We start from the raw sequence: 22,243 nt of genomic DNA, 5'->3' as shown, positions 1-22,243 counted from the left end.
ACGTCATAAATTCATTTCCCCTGGCTGCTGTGTGGTGACATCATAAATTCATTTCCCCTGGCTGCTGCACTGTGACGTCATAAATTCATTTCCCCTGGCTGCTGCACTGTGATGTCATAAATTCATTTCCCCTGGCTGCTGTGTGGTGCCGTCATAAATTCATTTCCCCTGGCGGCTGCGTGGTGACGTCATAAATTCATTTCCCCTGGCTGCTGTGTGGTGACGTCATAAATTCATTTCCCCTGGCTGCTGCACTGTGATGTCATAAATTCATTTCCCCTGGTGGCTGCGTGGTGACGTCATAAATTCATTTCCCCTGGCTGCTGCACTGTGACGTCACAAATTCATTTCCCCTGGCTGCTGTGTGGTGATGTCATAAATTCATTTCCCCTGGCTGCTGCACTGTGACGTCATAAATTCATTTCCCCTGGCTGCTGCACTGTGATGTCATAAATTCATTTCCCCTGGTGGCTGCGTGGTGACGTCATAAATTCATTTCCCCTGGCTGCTGCACTGTGATGTCATAAATTCATTTCCCCTGGTGGCTGCGTGGTGACGTCATAAATTCATTTCCCCTGGCTGCTGCACTGTGATGTCATAAATTCATTTCCCCTGGTGGCTGCGTGGTGACGTCATAAATTCATTTCCCCTGGCTGCTGCACTGTGATGTCATAAGTTCATTTCCCCTGGCTGCTGTGTGGTGACGTCATAAATTCATTTCCCCTGGCTGCTGCACTGTGATGTCATAAATTCATTTCCCCCGGTGGGTGCGTGGTGACATCATAAATTCATTTCCCCTGGCTGCTGCGTGGTGACGTCATAAATTCATTTCCCCTGGTGGCTGAGTGGTGACATCATAAATTCATTTCCCCTGGCTGCTGCACTGTGATGTCATAAATTCATTTCCCCTGGCTGCTGCGTGGTGACGTCATAAATTCATTTCCCCTGGTGGCTGCGTGGTGACGTCATAAATTCATTTCCCCTGGCTGCTGCGTGGTGATGTCATAAATTCATTTCCCCTGGTGGCTGCGTAGTGACGTCATAAATTCATTTTCCCTGGTGGCTGCGTGGTGACGTCATAAATTCATTTCCCCTGGCTGCTGTGTGGTGCCGTCATAAATTCATTTCCCCTGGCGGCTGCGTGGTGATGTCATAAATTCATTTCCCCTGGCTGCTGTGTGGTGACGTCATAAATTCATTTCCCCTGGGTGCTGCACTGTAATATCATAAATTCATTTCCCCTGGTGGCTGCGTGGTGACGTCATAAATTCATTTCCCCTGGCTGCTGCACTGTGATGCCATAAATTCATTTCCCCTGGCAGCTGCGTGGTGACATCATAAATTCATTTCCCCTGGCTGCTGCGTGGTGATGTCATAAATTCATTTCCCCTGGTGGCTGCGTGGTGACGTCATAAATTCATTTCCCCTGGTGGCTGCGTGGTGACGTCATAAATTCATTTCCCCTGGCTGCTGCACTGTGATGCCATAAATTCATTTCCCCTGGCTGCTGTGTGGTGACATCATAAATTCATTTCCCCTGGCTGCTGCACTGTGACGTCATAAATTCATTTCCCCTGGCTGCTGCACTGTGACGCCATAAATTCATTTCCCCTGGCTGCTGCGTGGTGATGTCATAAATTCATTTCCCCTGGCGGCTGTGTGGTGACATCATAAATTCATTTCCCCTGGCTGCTGCACTGTGATATCATAAATTCATTTCCCCTGGCTGCTGCACTGTGACGTCATAAATTCATTTCCCCTGGCGGCTGCACTGTGACGTCATAAATTCATTTCCCCTGGTGGCTGCATTGTGACGTCATAAATTCATTTCCCCTGGCTGCCATGTGGTGACATCATAAATTCATTTCCCCTGGCTGCTGCACTGTGATGTCATGAATTCATTTTCCCTGGCTGCTGCACTGTGACGTCATAAATTCATTTCCCCTGGCTGCCGTGTGGTGACATCATAAATTCATTTCCCCTGGCGGCTGCGTGGTGACATCATAAATTCACTTCCCCTGGCTGCTGCACTGTGATGTCATAAATTCATTTCCCCTGGCTGCTGCACTGTGACATCATAAATTCATTTCCCCTGGCTGCTGCACTGTGACGTCATAAATTCATTTCCCCTGGCTGCTGCACTGTGATGTCATAAATTCATTTCCCCTGGCTGCTGCACTGTGACGCCATAAATTCATTTCCCCTGGCTGCTGCGTGGTGATGTCATAAATTCATTTCCCCTGGCGGCTGTGTGGTGACATCATAAATTCATTTCCCCTGGCTGCTGCACTGTGATATCATAAATTCATTTCCCCTGGCTGCTGCACTGTGACGTCATAAATTCATTTCCCCTGGCGGCTGCACTGTGACGTCATAAATTCATTTCCCCTGGTGGCTGCACTGTGACGTCATAAATTCATTTCCCCTGGCGGCTGCACTGTGACGTCATAAATTCATTTCCCCTGGCGGCTGCACTGTGACGTCATAAATTCAGTTCCCCTGGCTGCTGCACTGTGACGTCATAAATTCATTTCCCCTGGCTGCTGCACTGTGACATCATAAATTCATTTCCCCTGGCTGCTGCACTGTGATGTCATAAATTCATTTCCCCTGGCTGCTTTGCCGTGACATCATAAAGTGGGTGGCTTAAACAACGGAAGTTTCTACTCTCACAGTTCTGGAGGCCAGAAGTCTGAATTCCAGGTGTTGGCAGGGCTGCCCATCCCGCCCCCCCAAAGGCTCTAGCAGAGGGTCTTTCCTGCCTCTCCCAACTTCAAGGACATTCCTTGGCTTGCGGCCACATCACTCCAATCTTGGCCTCCATCTTCACGTGGCGTTCTAACCCTTGTGTGTCTGTCGTTTTTTCCTTTTCTTAAAAGGACATCTTTCAAGATTAGGGCCTCCCCAATCCAGCATGAGCTCGTCTTAACTCAGTGACATCTGCGAAGGCCCTAGTTCCAAACAATATCACATTCACAGATTCTAGATAGACATGAATTTACGGGGCAAACGCTTTGACTCAGTATGGCAGCATTTGGAGACTTTTAAGTAAATCCTAAGTGGTCTGCCCAGGGGCACCAGCTGAGAAGAAACCCAGGCCAGATTTAAACCCAGGTTCTGCAGACGGGAATGCCAGGCCCCTGCTGCACCCTCTGGCCAGATCTGTGGCTGAGAGTGGGCCGGTTTCCTCGGGGTGTCTCTCCTGGCCGAGGTCTTCTGCCTCAGTAAATGCAGACCCAAAATAAACCACCTTCTTGGGTGACTGAGAACCAGGAAGAGAATTCTGGAAACAAGTTCCATCTTGTTCATAGAAATGGTGTTGGACAAAACACAAAACCTTTCCAAGGGTGCGCTGTGGAAACCGTAGTCCTTTGCCAATTCCTGGCTGCATTTGCTCCCTCCTCTTTTAAAGTGGATAGACACAAGCTGTCTAGCTACTTGGCTGTCTTGTTCAAATAAATGGAATTTTATCAAATCACCCAGTAAGTGCAAAATGCAGTCTCTGCGTGGCGATGGAGCTAGTACCCATCTCAGTGCTGAAACTGTTCTCAAGTTGGCTCCTATGCCGTGGCTTTTCTATGTGGCTTTCTTTGGTGGCAAACAGCAGAGACGCACCCAAGCTGCTGACGATTTTCATGCGAAGGTAAGGCTGCTTCAGGGCGGCACTCTGGGGGACGTGGATGGCAGGGCGGCCCTGGCTTCGTGTGTCCAGGGGGGGCCTGAGCAGCAGAAGTGTGGGAACTCGCCACTGACACCCACCTGTGGTCTCTGTTAGCTGCTTTCTGTGGCTGTGGGAACAAATGATCACAAACAAGGTGGCTTCAAGCAACAAACCTTCCATGCAGTCCTGGAAGCCAGTGTCCAAAATCACTAAGCTGACCCCGAGGTGTCATCAGGGCCATGTTCCCCAGGAAGGCTCTGGGGAAGGGTCTTTCCCAGCCTCCTGGCAGCACCATCTGATCTCTGCCCCCATCCCACATCCCATTCCCACCGCCTCCACCTTCACGCAGCCTCCTTCCCTGTGTGTGTCCTCCTACGAGGACCTTGGTGATTACACTGGCTTACCCAGTGCTACACTTTGGACATTGGCCCTTTCCAATCCTCACATTAAAATTTAATCCCCAGTGTGGTGGTGTTGGGAGCGGGGCCTAGCAGGAGGTGTCCAGGCCATGGGGGTGGATCCCTCATGAACAGATCAACACCCTCCCCTCCAAGGTGAGTGTATTAAATCAGGGCTCTCCAGAGGGACAGAACTGATAGGATACATTTACACAGGAAAGGGAGTTTTTTAAGGGAGAATTGGCTCACACCATCACAAGGAGAAGTCTCACAACAGGCTATCTATAAGCTGGGGAAGAGAGGAGCAGGTAGTGGCCCAGTCCAAGTCCAAAAGCCTCAAAACCAGGGAAGCTGACAGTGCAGCCTTCAGTCTGTGGTCGAAGGACCAAGAGTCCCTGGCAAGACAGTGGTGTAGGTCCCAGAGTCCAAAGGCCAAACAACTTGGAGTATGATGTCCCAGGTCAGCAGTGGAAGGAAGCATCCAGCATGGGAGAAAGAAAGAAGCCAGGAGACCCAGCAGGCAAGGTCATCCCACCTGCATCTACCTGCTTAGTTTTTCCCGTGCTAGCAGCCAACTGGATGGTGCCCACCCATATTGAGGGTGGGTCTTCCTCTCCCAGCCCACCGACTCAAATGTCCACCTCTTCTGGCAACACCCTCACAGACACACCCAGAAACAATACTTCATCATCCCTGCGGGCATCCCTCAATCCAATCAAGTTGATGCGTAACATTAACCATCACAGTGAGTGGGTTCTTGCTCTGCGAGTTCCCACTGAATGCTGGTTGTTAGGAAGGGCCTGGCACCTCCCTGCCAGGGAGCTGGGCCAGCTCCCGCCTGTGGACTGACAGGCATGTGCACCTCTAGAAGAGCCGTGTGTGTATGTGTGTGTGTCTAACAGCCAGTCTTACATGAACTTTACAATTTTCCAACATCAGCTCATAGAAATTGCAATGCAGATGGCAGCACAACAGGGACGTCCTGGGACCCTGCGCATGGCGCTCATTGGGGAAGAGGAAGGTCCTGGGAGAAAACACCATGACCTTGTTCCCACATCCACGTGGATTTCCACAAAACAAGGAAGGCACAACCAAACAGTCTTGTTGGGGCTCATTTAACAAGGAGAGAAACTCAGAAAGCCACCTTGAGGGAAGAGAAGGGTCCGCTGAGCAGATTCCGTGGGTTTCTGAAAAGTGCAATGCTGGGAACCACAATGTCACCCACGGTGTCAGGCGGCCTTCATCAATGACTGTTCCTCAACCACACAGTTGCCTCCACCAGCATGATCAGAGGAACTGCAGAGTGCACAGCCACTGGCAGAGTGCTCTGGCAGCCACTACCATGCATGGCATGAGAAAATTTACTCATCCCCCTCTGGCTAAATTGCTAAATGTGGGAACTCAGTTTGGAGCTCCATGCAAAAGGAAATTAGACGAAGGGTCTGGGGGGCAAAAGCCAGGCTCTGACATTTCTGGAGATCCGCCCTCACTTTCATGGGCTGAGTCCTCCCCCAGTGAATGCACTAGGGACAAGCCACGTCCAAAAATGCTTTGCCCGGGATCCTTGAGTGAAGAGTGCAAGACGACACAGAACCATTGCCAATGGCATTCCTGGGCCTCTGCCATCACTGGCTTAGCCTGTGGCGATGCTGGGGTCCATCATCTAATTGCCAGAGATCTGGAAGTTCAGTTCTTTGTTTCTGGCTTTGGCCTTTCTCCTCCTTCTATGTGCAGTGTTAAGGGTTAAGGAAGAACACGGGGTCTGGCATCCAGCAGCCTATGTATGCCCTGTTCATTGTCCCTTTAGGAGCTGTGTGACCTGGGCTGTCCACCCACAGGAGACCCTCCTTCGTGGGACCACATGGAAAAGGTTCAGCACAGGACTAGGCAGGGTGCCCCCATGCACTGAAAGGTACCCAAACCACCAAGCACAGTGTCATTCATCAGAAAGACATCCACGGCAAGGCCTTCTTTGTCTTTTCCCTCCCATTTCATACTTGTCCTTCCCTGCCCATATTAAATTTGGGCCATATTAAAACGGAGCCATTCTGAACGTCTCTCATTGCCACTGCCTTTTTTTCCTGATTTTCTCCACCCTTTCTTTGCTTCTGGATGTCTGGTTAAAAACTATTGAATACAGCCTGGAGACTGACAGAATGACAGCACGTGAGGAGAAGGCTGCCCTCTCCAAAAATACAATGCCAGGTGCTAAAGTCCCTGTATCCAAAAAACAGTGGAAGCCCCTTTCAGAATGCAGCTGCTGGGAGGCAGGAACAACTCCTCCAATCAGTTCCCCTATGCTTCAGCCAGGGTTCTCCAGAGACACAGACCCACGGGGTGTGTGTGTGTGTGAATGTACACACACTTACAAATACATATATATTTACACATATATTTGTAACATGTGTCTATGTATATATTTGTGTATGTGTATACTTTACATGTGTATGTGTACATATGCAAATAGATTTATTTTAAGGAATTGGTTTAAATGATTGTGGAGGCTGACAAGTCCAAAATCCATAGGACAGGGCAGCAGGCTGGAAACTCAGGCAGGAGTTGATGCTACAGTCTTAGGGCAGAATTCCTTCTTCTCTGAGAAACTTCGGGTTTTGCTCTTAAGGCCTCCAACAAATCGGATGGGGCCCACCCACATCATGGAGGGTATACCTTTACTTAAAGTCAAGTGACTGTTGATGTTAATCACATCTACAGAACACCTTCACAGCGACTCCTACATTAGCATCTGAGTAGATAACCAGGTGCTAGAGTCTAGCCAAGCTGACATATCAAACTATCCATCACATGCAGCCCATTTCTGCCTCTCTCCCTTGCTGTACCCCCTCCTTGGCTTGGGTCCTCTACGTTTAGACTTCCATCCATCCTGTTTCTCTTTGTCTTCAGAATCAGGAAGTTTGCTATCTTGGACTGAGCAATCCAAAAAGCAAAGGGTCCCTGATGATGTTCATTTCACACCTGGTTGCAAGAGAAGTGCCTGTCACAAAGAAGCCTCTTCCTCACCATAGATCCCAGAGCCCTGAACTGGAAGTCAGAAGGCCTGGGGACCACTGACTTATCACTAATTTTGGAATTCTTACCATCTGTCTCTCTAGATTTCCATTTCTCCCACAAACTGGGGATAAAAAAGCCAACCTCGTTGGGTTGCTGAACATTAAACAAGAACATACAGAAAAGCATTTGTGAACTTTAAAACTCTGTGCAAATGGAAAATTCATCACTATTATCATCACTATCATTTTCAGTATCTTTTTTTTTTTTGAGATGTAGTTTTGCTCTTGTCACCCTGGCTGTAGTGCAATGGCATGACCCTGGCTCACCACAACCACTGCCTCCCAGGTTCAAGCTATTCTCCTGCCCCAGCCTCCCGAGTAGCTGGGATTACAGGCATGTGCCACCATGCCTGGCTAATTTTGTATTTTTAGTACAGATGGGGTTTCTCCATATTGGTTAGACTGGTCTCGAACTCCTGACCTCAGGTGGTCCACCCGCCTCGGCCTCCCAAAGTGCTGGGATTACAGGCATGAGCCACTGCTCCCGGCCCATTTTCAGTATCTTAATCACCATAATCATGACCATCATCAAAACCATCACTATTATCACCATCACCATCAACATTACCATCATCATGAACACTATGTCCACTATCAACATTACCATCATAACTACCATCACAACCATCAACATTACCATCAGAATGACCACCACCATCACCACCAACATTACCATCATGAACACCATGTCCACTATCAACATTACCATCATAACTACCATCACAACCATCAACGTTACCATCAGAATGACCACCATGATCACCACCATTACCATCATGAACACCATGACCACTATCAACATTACCATCATAACTACCATCACAACCATCAACATTACTATCAGAATGACCACCATGATCACCATCAACATTACCATCAGAATGACCACCACCATCACCATCAACATGACCATCATGAACACCATGTCCACTATCAACATTACCATAACTACCATCACAACCATCAACGTTACCATCAGAATGACCACCACCATCAACATGACCATCATGAACACCATGTCCACTATCAACATTACCATCATAACTACCATCACAACCATCAACGTTACCATCAGAATGACCACCACCATCACCATCAACATTACCATCATGAACACCATGACCACTATCAACATTACCATCATAACTACCATCACAACCATCAACGTTACCATCAGAATGACCACCACCATCAACAAGACCATCATGAACACCATGTCCACTATCAACATTACCATCATAACTACCATCACAACCATCAACGTTACCATCATGACCACTGTGATCACCATCAACATGACCATCATGAACACCATGACCACTATCAACATTACCATAACTACCATCACAACCATCAACGTTACCATCAGAATGACCACCACCATCAACATGACCATCATGAACACCATATCCACTATCAACATTATCATCATAACTACCATCACAACCATCAACGTTACCATCAGAATGACCACCACCATCACCATCAACATGACCATCATGAACACCATGTCCACTATCAACATTACCATCATAACTACCATCACAATCATCAACGTTACCATCAGAATGACCACCACCATCACCATCAACATGACCATCATGAACACCATGTCCACTATCAACATTACCATCATAACTACCATCACAACCATCAACGTTACCATCAGAATGACCACCACGATCACCATCAACATGACCATCATGAGCACCATGACCACTATCAACATTACCATCATAACTACCATCACAACCATCAACGTTACCATCAGAATGACCACCACCATCAACATGACCATCACGAACACCATGTCCACTATCAACATTACCATCATAACTACCATCACAATCATCATTACCATCATGACCACCACCATCACCATCAATACGACCATCATGAACACCATGTCCACTATCAACATTACCATCATAACTACCATCACAACCATCAACGTTACCATCAGAATGACCACCACCATCAACATGACCATCATGAACAACATGTCCACTATCAACATTACCATCATAACTACCATCACAACCATCAACATTACCATCAGAATGACCACCACGATCAACATGACCATCGTGAACACCATGTCCACTATCAACATTACCATCATAACTACCATCACAACCATCAACGTTACCATCAGAATGACCACCATGATCACCATCAACATTACCATCATGAACACCATGACCACTATCAACATTACCATCATAACTACCATCACAACCATCAACATTACCATCAGAATGACCACCATGATCACCATCAACATGACCATCTGACCATCAGAATGACCACCACCATCACCATCAACATGACCATCATGAACACCATGACCACTATCAACATTACCATCATAACTACCATCACAACCATCAACATTACCATCAGAATGACCACCACCATCACCACCAACATTACCATCATGAACACCATGACCACTATCAACATTACCATCATAACTACCATCACAACCATCAACGTTACCATCAGAATGACCACCACCATCAACATGACCATCATGAACACCATGTCCACTATCAACATTACCATCATAACTACCATCACAACCATCAACGTTACCATCATGACCACTGTGATCACCATCAACATGACCATCACGAACACCATGTCCACTATCAACATTACCATCATAACTACCATCACAACCATCAACGTTACCATCAGAATGACCACCACCATCAACATGACCATCATGAACACCATGTCCACTATCAACATTACCATCATAACTACCATCACAACCATCAACGTTACCATCATGACCACTGTGATCACCATCAACATGACCATCACGAACACCATGTCCACTATCAACATTACCATAACTACCATCACAACCATCAACGTTACCATCAGAATGACCACCACCATCACCATCAACATGACCATCATGAACACCATGTCCACTATCAACATTACCATCATAACTACCATCACAACCATCAACGTTACCATCAGAATGACCACCACCATCACCATCAACATGACCATCATGAACACCATGTCCACTATCAACATTACCATAACTACCATCACAACCATCAACGTTACCATCAGAATGACCACCACCATCAACATGACCATCATGAACACCATGTCCACTATCAACATTACCATCATAACTACCATCACAACCATCAACGTTACCATCATGACCACCACCATCACCATCAACATGACCATCATGAACACCATGTCCACTATCAACATTACCATCATAACTACCATCACAATCATCAACGTTACCATCAGAATGACCACCATCACCATCAACATGACCATCATGAACACCATGTCCACTATCAACATTACCATCATAACTACCATCACAACCATCAACGTTACCATCAGAATGACCACCACCATCACCATCAACATTACCATCATGAACACCATGTCCACTATCAACATTACCATAACTACCATCACAACCATCAACATTACCATCAGAATGACCACCACCATCAACATGACCATCATGAACACCATGTCCACTATCAACATTACCATCAAAACTACCATCACAACCATCAACGTTACCATCAGAATGACCACCATGATCACCATCAACGTGACCATCATCATGACCACCACCACCACCATTGACATCACCATCATTATCATTATCAATATCACCATCAACACCATCATTATCACATTATCACCATCATTCTTCAACATACACCCAAAATGTTTAAGTGCTTCATCTCTACCTTAGATAAATCCACTTCTGTCTATCTTCTGATTCTCAAACCAGAGTAAACATTAGAATCCGTGGGGGAATTAGGAGAACACACACACAGCACTGGTCCATGCCTGCAAGAGTTTCTGATCCAGTGGGACTGGGGTGAATCCTAAGAATCTGCCTTTCTCTCAAGTTCCTAGGTCTTCTGATGCTGTCTGTCCAGTATTTTAAATCATTAAGCAAGGGTCAGCCAGATGAACTCCAACAACTATCCCAAGACTTCTTAGAAAAACCTGCCTTTGCAGCCCAATTGTACATCCTCAGCACTTTCCAGATGAACATATTTGATCCCTTTTCAATGGTGCAGCCAGCCATCATTTCTCCCACAAACTCAATATTAAATGATTCATTTTTCATAATTGGGAGGGGAAGAACAACTGTGAATGAAAAATAAAAGCTGGGGATATTTTATGGGCAAAGATCCACAGAGTGAATCCAGTCTCTTTGTATTAATAAAACACAAGGCAGGAAGATGAGGAGGAGGAAGCTGGCTCCTGACAGGCACTGCCAGGGCCCATTCTGGGCACGTAGATTGGCAGAGACCTCATTCCGCCAGTTACCTGGGCAACGTCTACGGCATACGGAGTCTGATCAGTTTGGGGACAGTGCGCGTCACTTTCTTTTGGAATTATTTGTGGCACTGATTGATTGTCCTTAGCAAAATAGAGACAGATGGCACAGGGTTGGTGCTGGTGCAGTTTTGCTGCTGTGAGGGTGTACTAAGCATCCTGCCAGGTCTCAAGTAATAAGGGTATCCCCATCCCAGGTGGTCACTGCACCAGTGGTGACAGGGCTGTAATGGGGACTGACAGGGAGGGGGCAGGCCACCCAAACTGACCTTTCATCCGGGTGCCATGGAAGACTCACTTCCCTGGAGTGCCGTGTGGTAGTTGTAAGTCACCGCCCAGGAGAGTCAGAAATGGCTTTTGTATTACCCAAGTGTTTGCCTTGAATCAAGGGGCATCAGCAGCTGTTTTCTGAGCAATTTAAGCAACTATGCGACTTTTTAAAATAAAGGACCAAAGAAATATATTATTTAATGCCCCAAAAAATAATGTTTAATCCAAGCCCACGAATGCACAGCTAACCCCAAAGGGGCAGACGCAGTAACACCATGAAATCAAAGAAACTCACAGCCTCCTCATACTCACCACTGGAAAGAGGACATTTTCTTGGAGTGTAACTGCAATCTCTATAGACCCATCAGCAAACCAGAGACCCATTTCAACAATCTACTTTATATTAGATATTTGCAAACTGCCAGATTTAAGACTAAAATTCAGGCTCACCATGATTGAAGAGTTACGTAAACTCCCTAATGGCTGATATGGTTTGGCTGTGTCCCTACCCAAATCTCATCTTGAATTGTAGTTCCCATAATCCCCATGTGTCATGGAAGGGACCCAGTGGGAGGTAACTGAATCATGGGGGTAGTTTCCCCCATGCTGCTGTTCTCATGATAGCGAGTGAGTTCTCATGAGATCTGGTTTTAAAAAGGGCTTCTCCCCCTTTTGCTCGGCACTTCTCCTTACTGCCACCATATGAAGAAGGATGTGTCTGCTTCCCCTTCCGCCATGATTGTAAGTTTCCTGAGGCCTCCTGAGTCATGCTGAACTGTGAGTCAATGAAACCTGTTTCCTTTATAAACTACCCAGTGTTGGGTATGCCTTCATTAACAGCATGAGAATGGTTATAATAGTGGTTATGAAACATCTGGGCCCAGTTGTTGGGCTGAACTCATTCATTTTCAACAAAACAAGCCTGTATATATTAGGAATGTCTAAGAAGAGTATTAGTAAAATCATTCATGGAAGCCAATTCTAAACAAGTCCTCTCTCAGTGCAATAAGATACACGAATCATTTCCAAACGAGGAGAATCATGGAAATGTCAATTTTCAGTTCAAGTGGATCTGACTGTGTATAACATCAAAAAGCATTTCTATAACTCGTTTAGCTAAAAAAAAAATATACAAGCATTTAGCTTAAAGGATTTTATTTTCACCCTAAACGGTTCTCTGGACAACTGCATCAAATGTAGATGAGCTCCATTTCTGTGCAACAGAATATTACCCAGCCTTGAAAAGGAGTGAAACACAGGCGCAGGCTACAATGCAGGCGACCCTCAGCAACATGATGCTGAGTAACAGAAGCCAGACACAAAATCTCGTCTACTATATGATCTCATTCATTTCACACGTTCAGAATAGGCAAATTCATGGAGATGGAAAGTCATGAGTGGTTTTCTAGGGGCTTGGGGGAGGGGGAGTGGGGAGTGGCTTGTTAGTGGGTACAGGATTTCCTTTTGGGAAAGGAAAGTTCCGAAAGCTAAGTTCTTAGCTAGACAATGGGGATGGTTTTGCACAGCATCATGAATATTCTTAATGCCACCAAAGTGTACACTTTAAAATGGTTCAAATGTTAAATGTGATGCTGTATGTATTTTGCCACAATTTTTTAAAAAGTTTAGGACCTGGGCTTGTGCATTACACCACAGAACACCCTGGCCCATGATTGTCTGGGGTTGTTCTCCCTCCACTCTGGGACAGCGGACCCCATGGGGGTGCTGATGGAAGGCAAGCCCCCTCCTGTGTGATCCTCAGGAAGCTTGTCCCACTGGATGGAGGGGGTGGCAGAGCCAGCATCTCCCAACAGCTGCACAGTTGGAAGCACTTACGTCTTTGCTGCCTTTCCGGCGCTGACTGCTGCACACATTTCCACATTATTTGTGCCATTTGCTCTAATAGGAAGGAGCCAGTGTGAGCATGCACACTGAGACGGGGCAGCAGCTTTGCACTAAGAGAGGGAGGCACCTGGAGCAGCCTCCGAATAAGAAAACATTCGCAACAAAACGAGCCGACCTCATGTCACACACACAAACACGACCGTGGAGATGCAGAGCCATCACCCACTGTGATCCACACACATCCTTCCTGATGCTGAGATCTCTTTTACCTGAAATGGAGTCTGGCTGTTGTAGTTTTTTAACTCCTTATTTCCGCCTCGAAACAGAAGCACTCTTGCACAGCTGTCCTGCAAATAGAAAAGGAGAAATCTGTTTGTAAAATGGTAGCACAGACATTCTCCAAAGAAATCTGTCCAGAGTCTCAAGCTCACGGGAAACCAGGGAAACAGAAGTGCACACTTAAAAGGGAAAGCATGTTGTTTCATCTGGCTCCTGCATGCTGTCAGGTGAGGCTCACCTGCTGCCAACTATGGCCAAACAATTTCACTTTTTAAGACTATATTCTATAGAAAGTCTTGCACATGTTTATAAAATATATAATAAATGAAATATCTTCAGTAAAATACAGAAAGGAAGAAAGAAGAAAGAAAAGAAGAAAAGAAAATCTGGAGCTAGCATACATGTTCTAAAATAGGGGAGAGTGGGGATATATTCTAGAACATTCTTCACCTAGGCAGTCTCAGGACAAAACAAGGCAGATGACTATAAACTGAGAAGAAACATATCCAGGAACTTCTAAATAAAAAAGGCAAGTCTCAAAACAATAATATTGGCCAGGCGCAGTAGCTCACACCTGTAATCCCAACACTTTGGGAGGCCGAGGTGGGTGGATCACCTGAGGTCAGGAGTTTGAGACCAGCCTGGCCAACATGGTGAAACCCCATCTCTACAAAAATACAAAAATTAGCCGGGCATGGAGGCATGCACCTGTAATCCTAGCTACTCAGGAGGCTGAGGCAGGAGAATCACTTGAATCCAGGAGGCGGAGGTTGCAGTGAGCCAAGATCGCACCCATTGCCCTCCAGCCTGGGCAACAAGAGTAAGACTCCATCTCAAAACAAAAAATAAACACAAAAAACAAAACCCCCAATAATATTGCTTAATTTCATTTACATTTTAAAGGCTTAAAGAGAAACTAATAAAGGTTTAAAGTCTATATTATAGAAAAGCAGGGACTATGTCTGGAAGGATATGCACCAGTTAATGGTATTTACTTTCATGGAAAGGAAAAGGATTAGGGAGAGAACAGAAGGAATCTTTTTACACTTTATTTTTATTTTTTGAGACACAGTCTCGCTCTGTTGCCAAGGCTAGAGTGCAGTGGTGCAATCTTGGCTCACTGCAACCTTCATCTCTTGGGCTCAGGCAATTCTCCCCACCTCAGCCTCCTGAGTAGCTGGGACAACAAGCATGTGCCACCATGCCCAGCTAATTTTTTTTTTTTTTTTTTTTTTGGAGAGCCAGGGTCTCACTATATTACCCAGGCTAGTCTCGAACTCCTGGGCTCAAGTGATCTGCAGGCCTCTGCCTCCCAAAATGCTGGGATTATAGGCGTGAACCACCATGCCTGACCAGAGAATCTTTTTTTTTTAATATGTGGGCTTATATTATTTAATGTTGTTAAAAGCAAGCAAAACTTTTTTTTGTTTTTGTTTTTTTTAGACAGGGTCTCAATCTGTCACCCAGGCTAGAATGCAGCGGCGCGATCACAGCTCACAGCAGCCTTGACCTCCCACCTCAGCCTCCTGAGTACCTGGGACTACAGGGACGCGCCACCATGCCCAGCTAATTGTTGTATTTTTTTGTAGAGACGAGGTCCCACGTGTTGTCTAGGCTGGTCTCAAACTCCTGGGTTCAAGCGATCCGCCTGCCTCAGCCTCACCGAAGTGCCGGGATTACAGGTGTGAGCCACTGCACCCAGCCTCTTATGCATTTTCATAACAAAAATGAATCTGCATCCATCGATTGGGCATCTACCATTTGCCCATGGGGCTGATGGAGAACTTCTCGCCAACCCCTCTGAAGCTCCCAGTGAGGACTGCAGCGGCAAATAACTACCAATAAAAAGGCAGCTGCAGAATGTTGATGTAACCAGTGGGGACTGCAGCAGCAAATAACTACCAATAAAAAGGCAGCAGTAGAATATCGATGTAGCCGTACCGACTATTAGAATAATTTTGCCTAGCAAATACAGTTGGCTGTTTAGAATAAGCAAACTGTTTTTGGAAGTGCATTTAAATGATCAGGGGCTGGGCTGGTGCTTGTGCCTCGGCAGCAGGGGCCTGACACCGGGCTGGGGGCACCTTCTCCTACAGGACTCCGGGCCTCAGCGCAGGTCACAGCCAAAGCCTGTACTGGGCAGATCCTGGGAACTCCATCCTTACCTACGGTCTAGTGTACAGACAACAGGTGTGACCACCTGGACTCAACACTGCAACATATACACCAAATAAAGGGGTAAGTGGATTAAATGACCAGGGCTTCCCACCCATGACAGGTCAGAGACCCCAGCCCAGGCCCCAGGGGAACCCCGTCCTCGGGAACAGCAAGATGCCAAGCTGAGTGGACACTGCACAGGTGGCGGGACCTGGCAGATCAGCAGATTTGAAAGAGAGCTGATTGGTCGGGCATGGTGGCTCAAGTCTGTAATCCCAGCACTTTGGGAGGCTGAGATGGGCAGATCACCTGAGGTCAGGAGTTCAAGACCAGCCTGACCAACAACATGGTGAAACCTCATCTCTACTAAAAATACAAAAATTAGCCAGGCGTGGTGGCAGGTGCCTGTAGTCCCAGCTACTCGGGAGGCTGAGGCAGAAGAATCACTTGAACCTGGGAGGCGGAGGCTGCAGAGAGCCGAGACTGTGCCATTGCACTCCAGCCTGGGCAACAAGAGCGAAACTCTGTCTCAAAAAAATAAATAAATAAAATAAAAATAAAAATAGAAAGAGAGCTGAAAATCTAGAATGAAATAGGGAGCAGCTGCCAACAGATCCTGGGTTTCAGTCTGGGTGAAAAAAATAAATGTTGATGGTGGTGATGATTGATGGTGGTGATGGCCACACAACTCTGTGGACAGACCAGCGATCACGGAGCCGGAGCCCTACACACTTCGGATGGGTGAACTGTATGGTGTGTGAGTTACATCTCAATAGAGGGTCATATACATATTTAAGAGGACAGACAGCAGGAAGGCGGGCCACCCTGGCAGAGAGTCTTCATCCCTGGCTGGGCGGGTCGGGCAGGCCAGGAGCACACTGAGCTCTCAGGATCCGGCTGATTTCAGGGTGGGGAACCCACCAGGTCTCTGCCCCATGACGGTGATTATTAATGAGGGAACCACACCCTCTCTGGCCGCTAAGAGTGTGGGCTGCGCTCACTTGGGAGACACAGGTGGGTGGATCTGAGTTAGGTAGCAAAGGCCATCCCGCCTCTGTGTTCTCCAGCATCCTGGGGCCTCGGTGACCGTGGCCAGCTTTGGTCACTGGCTGTGTAAAAAGCCACCTGCGTGCTTGGGGGTGCACTCTGCCTCAAGCCCCACTGAGGCCACCTGTGTACAGAGTGGGGGGCTCTGGCCACAGATGCCACTGAGTCAGGCACATGGAAGTGAGTGTGGGCCGCTCCACAGACCATGCTGAGTGTTCTGTCCCACCGCCCTACAGGAAGGCCAGGCTGGTTAGAGGAGGATCCCCAGAGCCCCTGCACCCCGATTCCAATTAGAAGCAAAACCACCATGGTTTCCCCACCCCCTGACACAGTGGTTCTCAACCGGGGATAATTTTGCCTTCACGGGAACATCCGGCAATGTCTGGAGACATTTTTGGCTCTCACAACTGTGAGTGCTACTGGCACTTACTGGGTTAAGGCCAGGGATGTTGTGAGGCATCCTGCAATTAATAAGACAGCCCCCCATGGCAAAAAACCATCCAGCGCCAAACCTCAATAAAGCTGAGGTCAACAACCCCTGTCTTCACAGCTCCAAATGTTACTGATGATGGATATAAGTCGTGAAGAGCTGCATCCCTAGAACGGTCTCAGAACAACACGGACTGTAGTCTCCTGTATGAATCACATGCCAGTCCCCAAGCCCACCGGCCCCTGGCCCCAGCCGGTCAGGCCTCAAGGGGACGCCAAGCCCTATGCTATTCAGGGTCTCATCCCTGGAATGTGTCCTCAGACTCAGCGACAGCCCAGCAGGTTTCACAGAAGATGTTCACCCACTCCTGGGGAGCAGGAAGGCAGAGGCGGCCTCTGTCACCTCTCATTACGAGGACCACGCATGTCAGCAGGGGAGGGACAGATGCCCATGGAGCTGTCAGCCTGAGGCCCACGGGGCAGCAGTGAAAGGAGAGCCGGCAAAGCCACGTGTGAGGCTCGAACAACACTGCAGATGGAGGCTGAGCTGAGAAAAAGCAAACACAAGGAAACGAGCCGCTAGAAGCCCATGGTGTTTCAAAACAACGTGTGAGTTTGCAAGAGCATGCAGCAGCCGATATAGGGTGATGCTCCACACAGGGTTTCGGGGTGGGAAACCCCTGGAAAAAGCACAAATGTGGATTCCAGTTTTTACGCTGAGATTTCCATACTTTACTAATTATTGCCATAAATATGTGTTGCTTTGAGTACAGGAAAAAATATGTACGGGAATTTTCAGACGTAACTATGTTGAGTAAACGAATCTTTCATGTTTGGGGTACAATTAAATTCAGAGTTTCAAAAACAGAAAGCCCTGACGTCAGTCGTGCTGTGCCCAGGGTCCACACTGCGGGAGGTGCAGGTTAAGACTGCGGGCCTGCTTATTTCATTTTAGGGTTGCAAACTATGGCCCTTGGGCCGAATCCTGCACATCTAATTTTGTAAATAAAGTTTTATTGGGATGCGACCACATCCACTCACCTGCATATTTTCTGTGGCTGCAAAGCCTGAAGTATTTACTCTCTGGGTCTTTACAGAAAAAAGAGCACCCAGCCCAGTTTTAATAAAGTATTCCTGCACCTCCCTAACGTGGTCACACGTTCACAGAAATGACCACGTTGGCAGGATGCCCTAACAGTGGACATATTAACAACGATCTTCAGGTCCCACTTAGGCTGATGACAGGGAGTGCACTTCACCACTCAGACATCTTCAGCACTGAGAGAGCGGTTCTGCCTCTTGTCTTCTGAGCCTCAGTTTCCTCCTTTTTAAAGTGGGGATACCGGGCTTGGTGGCAGCAGAATGAGCCTAGTGCACTGTCAATGACACAGGTGGGGGTCTCCTTCCACCTCCAGCAATGCCCTTTCCCTGGAAAGTGACTCCTGACCCCCAGGAGACGGGCCCACCCATATGAGTACAACCCCTCCAAGTCCCAGGCATATGGGCCCATCGGGGTGTCACTGGGAACCTGGGAATGGTGAGTTTCTGCAGGTGACCGGCATTTCAAGAGGTGCACAGAATGCAGCCTTCTCCATCAGGATGAGACAGAGTGTGGAGAGCACTGGGCAGGTCCCTGGCTTTTCCAGTCCCAACCTAGCCCTTCCCCCGCTCTGCCCCAGCTGCAGGACTTGCCCTGTGTCCTGATCATGAGTCCAAAATTTCCCGTCAAATCACCCCCAGTGGGATCCTGTTATTTCCAACCCCAAAGAGTCTTTCTTTTTTTTTTTTTTCTTGAGACAGGGTCTTGCTCTGGTGCAATCTTGGCTCACTGCAACCTCTACCTCCCAGGCCCAAGCAATCTTCTACCTCAGCCTCTCAAGTAGCTAGGATTACAGGTGCACGCCACCATGCATGGCTAATTTTTGTATTTTCTGTAGAGACAGGGTTTCACCATGTTGCCCAGGCTGGTCTCGATCTCCTAGGCTCAAGCGATCTGTCCACCGTGGCCTCTCAAAATACTGAGATGACAGGTGTGAGCCACTGTACCCAGCCCAAGGTCTCTATCAAAATCACAGTATCATCAGGCTACGGTGAGCAAAGAGTTTGTTTTTTGCTTTGGTAAGAGAGAAAACGAAGAGGAGGCGGAGACACCACAGGGCCAGGAGAATGGGATGATGGCTCTCAGCCAGTTCCCATCTGGGGCCTGGTGGGGGCAGCAAAGGGAGAACAGGGCAGCAAGGGAGGAGGGACCTCATGGGGGTGGGCATCAGTTGGGGACATGAAGGCTGGCCCCTGGGGGTCTTGCTCACCCATTTGCTCTGGGCTGTAACTGCACCCTAGCCCAGTGGTCTAAAAGAACCACCCAGCACTGACAAAACCCAGATGGCTGAGAGTGGCCTGGCGAATTGGAATTCAGAATACGAGAGCCCTGCTCAGGGAGGAGCCTGGGACACTCTTCCCCAACTCCTCTTATTTCTCAGTAAGAACTTTTTCTGAAAATTCCATTATAGGCTGGGCATGGTGGCTCACACTTGTAATCTCAACACTTTGGGAGGCTGAGGCGGGAGGATCGCTTGAGTCGAGGAGTTTCAGACCAGCCTGGGCAACATAGCAAGATCCCATCTCTACAAAAAATGAAAAAAATTAGCCAGGAGCAGTGGTGCGTGCCTGTAGTTCTAGCTACTTGGGAGGCTGAGGCAGGAGGATCCCTTGAGCCCAAGAGGTCATGGCTGCAGTGAGCTGTGATCGTGCCACTGCACTCCAGCCTGGGTGACAGAGCAAGACCCTGTCTCCAAAAAAAAAAAGAAAGAAAGAGAGAGAGGGAAGGAGGGGGGGGGAGAGAGAGAGAGAAAGAGAGAGAGGGAAGGAGAGAGAGGGAGGAAGGGAGGGAGGGAGGGGGGGGGAGAGAGAGAGAAAGAGAGAGAGGGAGAGAGGGAGGGAGGGAGGGAGAGAGAGGGAGGAAGGGAGGGAGAGAGAGGGAGGAAGGGAGGGAGAGAGAGGGAGGAAGGGAGGGAGAGAGAGAGGAAGGGAGGGAGAGAGAGAGGGAGGGAGGGAGAGAGAGAGAGGGAGGGAGGGAGAGAGAGAGAGGGAGGGAGGGAGAGAGAGAGGGAGGAAGGGAGAGAGAGAGAGGGAGGGAGAGAGAGAGAGGGAGGGAGAGAGAGAGAGGGAGGGAAAGAGGGAGAGAGGGAGGGAGAGAGGGAGAGAGGGAGGGAGAGAGGGAGAGAGGGAGGGAGAGAGGGAGGGAGAGAGGGAGGGAGAGAGGGAGGGAGAGAGGGAGGGAGAGAGGGAGGGAGAGAGGGAGAGAGGGAGGGAGAGAGGGAGGGAGAGAGGGAGAGAGGGAGGGAGGGAGGGAGGGAGAGAGGGAGGGAGAGAGGGAGGGAGAGAGAGAGACAGAGAGGGAGGGAGGGAGGGAGAGAGGGAGAGAGAGAGGGAGAGAGAGAGGGAGGGAGGGAGGGAGGGAGAGAGAGAGGGAGAGAGGGAGGGAGAGAGAGAGACAGAGAGGGAGAGAGAGAGGGAGGGAGAGAGGGAGAGAGAGAGGGAGGGAGGGAGGGAGGGAGAGAGAGAGGGAGGGAGGGAGGGAGAGAGAGGGAGAGAGAGGGAGGGAGGGAGAGAGAGAGAGAGGGAGGGAGGGAGGGAGAGGGGGAGAGACAGAGAGAGAGGAAGAGAAGAGAAAAGAAAATTCCCTATTATAAATGACACGTATTTCCAATAGAAAGCTAAGAATAAATCCTCAGCAGACACTGCCATTCCAGGGGGATACAGGTAGGATCCAAGAAAAATCCTCCACCACCACCTCCGGTCACTCAATGACTTTGATGGAGTCAATATCATACCTACGACCCATTACTGCAGTGTTTCCCAGACGTCAAAAAGAGCTCAGGTTCCAGTTAGTTATTTTGAAATTCAAGGGTACATGGTTCACTTGGCTTAATAACAATGATACCTCCATGTATGTATGCATATCACACACGTCTGTGTACACGTGTGTGAACATGTGTGTGTTCTGCAGTTCAAAATGCACATCTACCCACTCCTTCTGATTTAACTTTCAATGTATGGGAAAACTCTCTGCCAGGGAGAACAGGGGGCCCATTTTACAGAGAAGGTTAATGTGAAAAATTGCAATGACTTGCGGCTTCGGAAAGGAGGAGAAAGGAAAAACTGTGATCCAGGTGGTGCTGGTAGGAGCTTTTGGCTCCCTTGCGAGGCTGCTGGCTGCCCTGGATTCCTTTCAGAGGTGTATCTTATCTGACAGGTCTTTATCCTTTTAAATAATTCAGTGAAGTATAAATATAGAAGCAATTGGAATGCTTTTTGAAGACCCGAGCATCAAGAAGAATATCATTTTCACCGCCACTTTTTCTCTTGGCATGAATTTTCCGAGACACTTCCCTTAATAAACGTACCTCCCCATGAAGGAGTGTTCCTGGGGCTCGCACTGTGCCTGCCGAGAACACAGTGTGCCTGCAGTTCCCACCAGCTGCTGGATTCCCCAGACCCCATCATTTCCATTTGCAGATGAAGACCTGCAGTTCCCACCAGCTGCTGGACCCCCAGACCCCAACATTTCCATTTACACATGAAGAGACAGACAGAGAAAGCTGCTCATTGATGCATGCAGTGAGTCCTCATGGAGCTGCCAGGTACCGTCCTAGTCCCTGGGGACACAGATGCAAACCAGAAAGTCAAGGTCTCTGCCAGGCTTGGGCTGGAGAGGGGCACAGAAAACAACCACA

General features: G+C 48.1%; 1 protein-coding gene across 3 annotated transcripts in view; it reads right to left on the bottom strand.

Moving 5' to 3' along the window:
• The window catches only part of SHANK2 (SH3 and multiple ankyrin repeat domains 2), a 694,542-nt gene that overhangs the window by 486,152 nt on the left and 186,147 nt on the right, over nucleotides 1–22,243 (bottom strand). For all 3 annotated transcript variants that reach the window (XM_054524157.1, XM_054524158.1, XM_054524159.1), the window contains one exon: nucleotides 13,865–13,942. In XM_054524157.1, the coding sequence (XP_054380132.1) occupies nucleotides 13,865–13,942 (78 nt within the window). The remainder of the gene's footprint in view (nucleotides 1–13,864; nucleotides 13,943–22,243) is intronic.

The sequence above is a fragment of the Pongo abelii genome, chromosome 9, assembly GCF_028885655.2.
Source record: "Pongo abelii isolate AG06213 chromosome 9, NHGRI_mPonAbe1-v2.0_pri, whole genome shotgun sequence".
Lineage (NCBI taxonomy): Eukaryota > Metazoa > Chordata > Mammalia > Primates > Hominidae > Pongo > Pongo abelii.
Note: the sequence above shows the minus strand (reverse complement) of the source record. Positions and strands in the feature narration are given on the sequence as shown.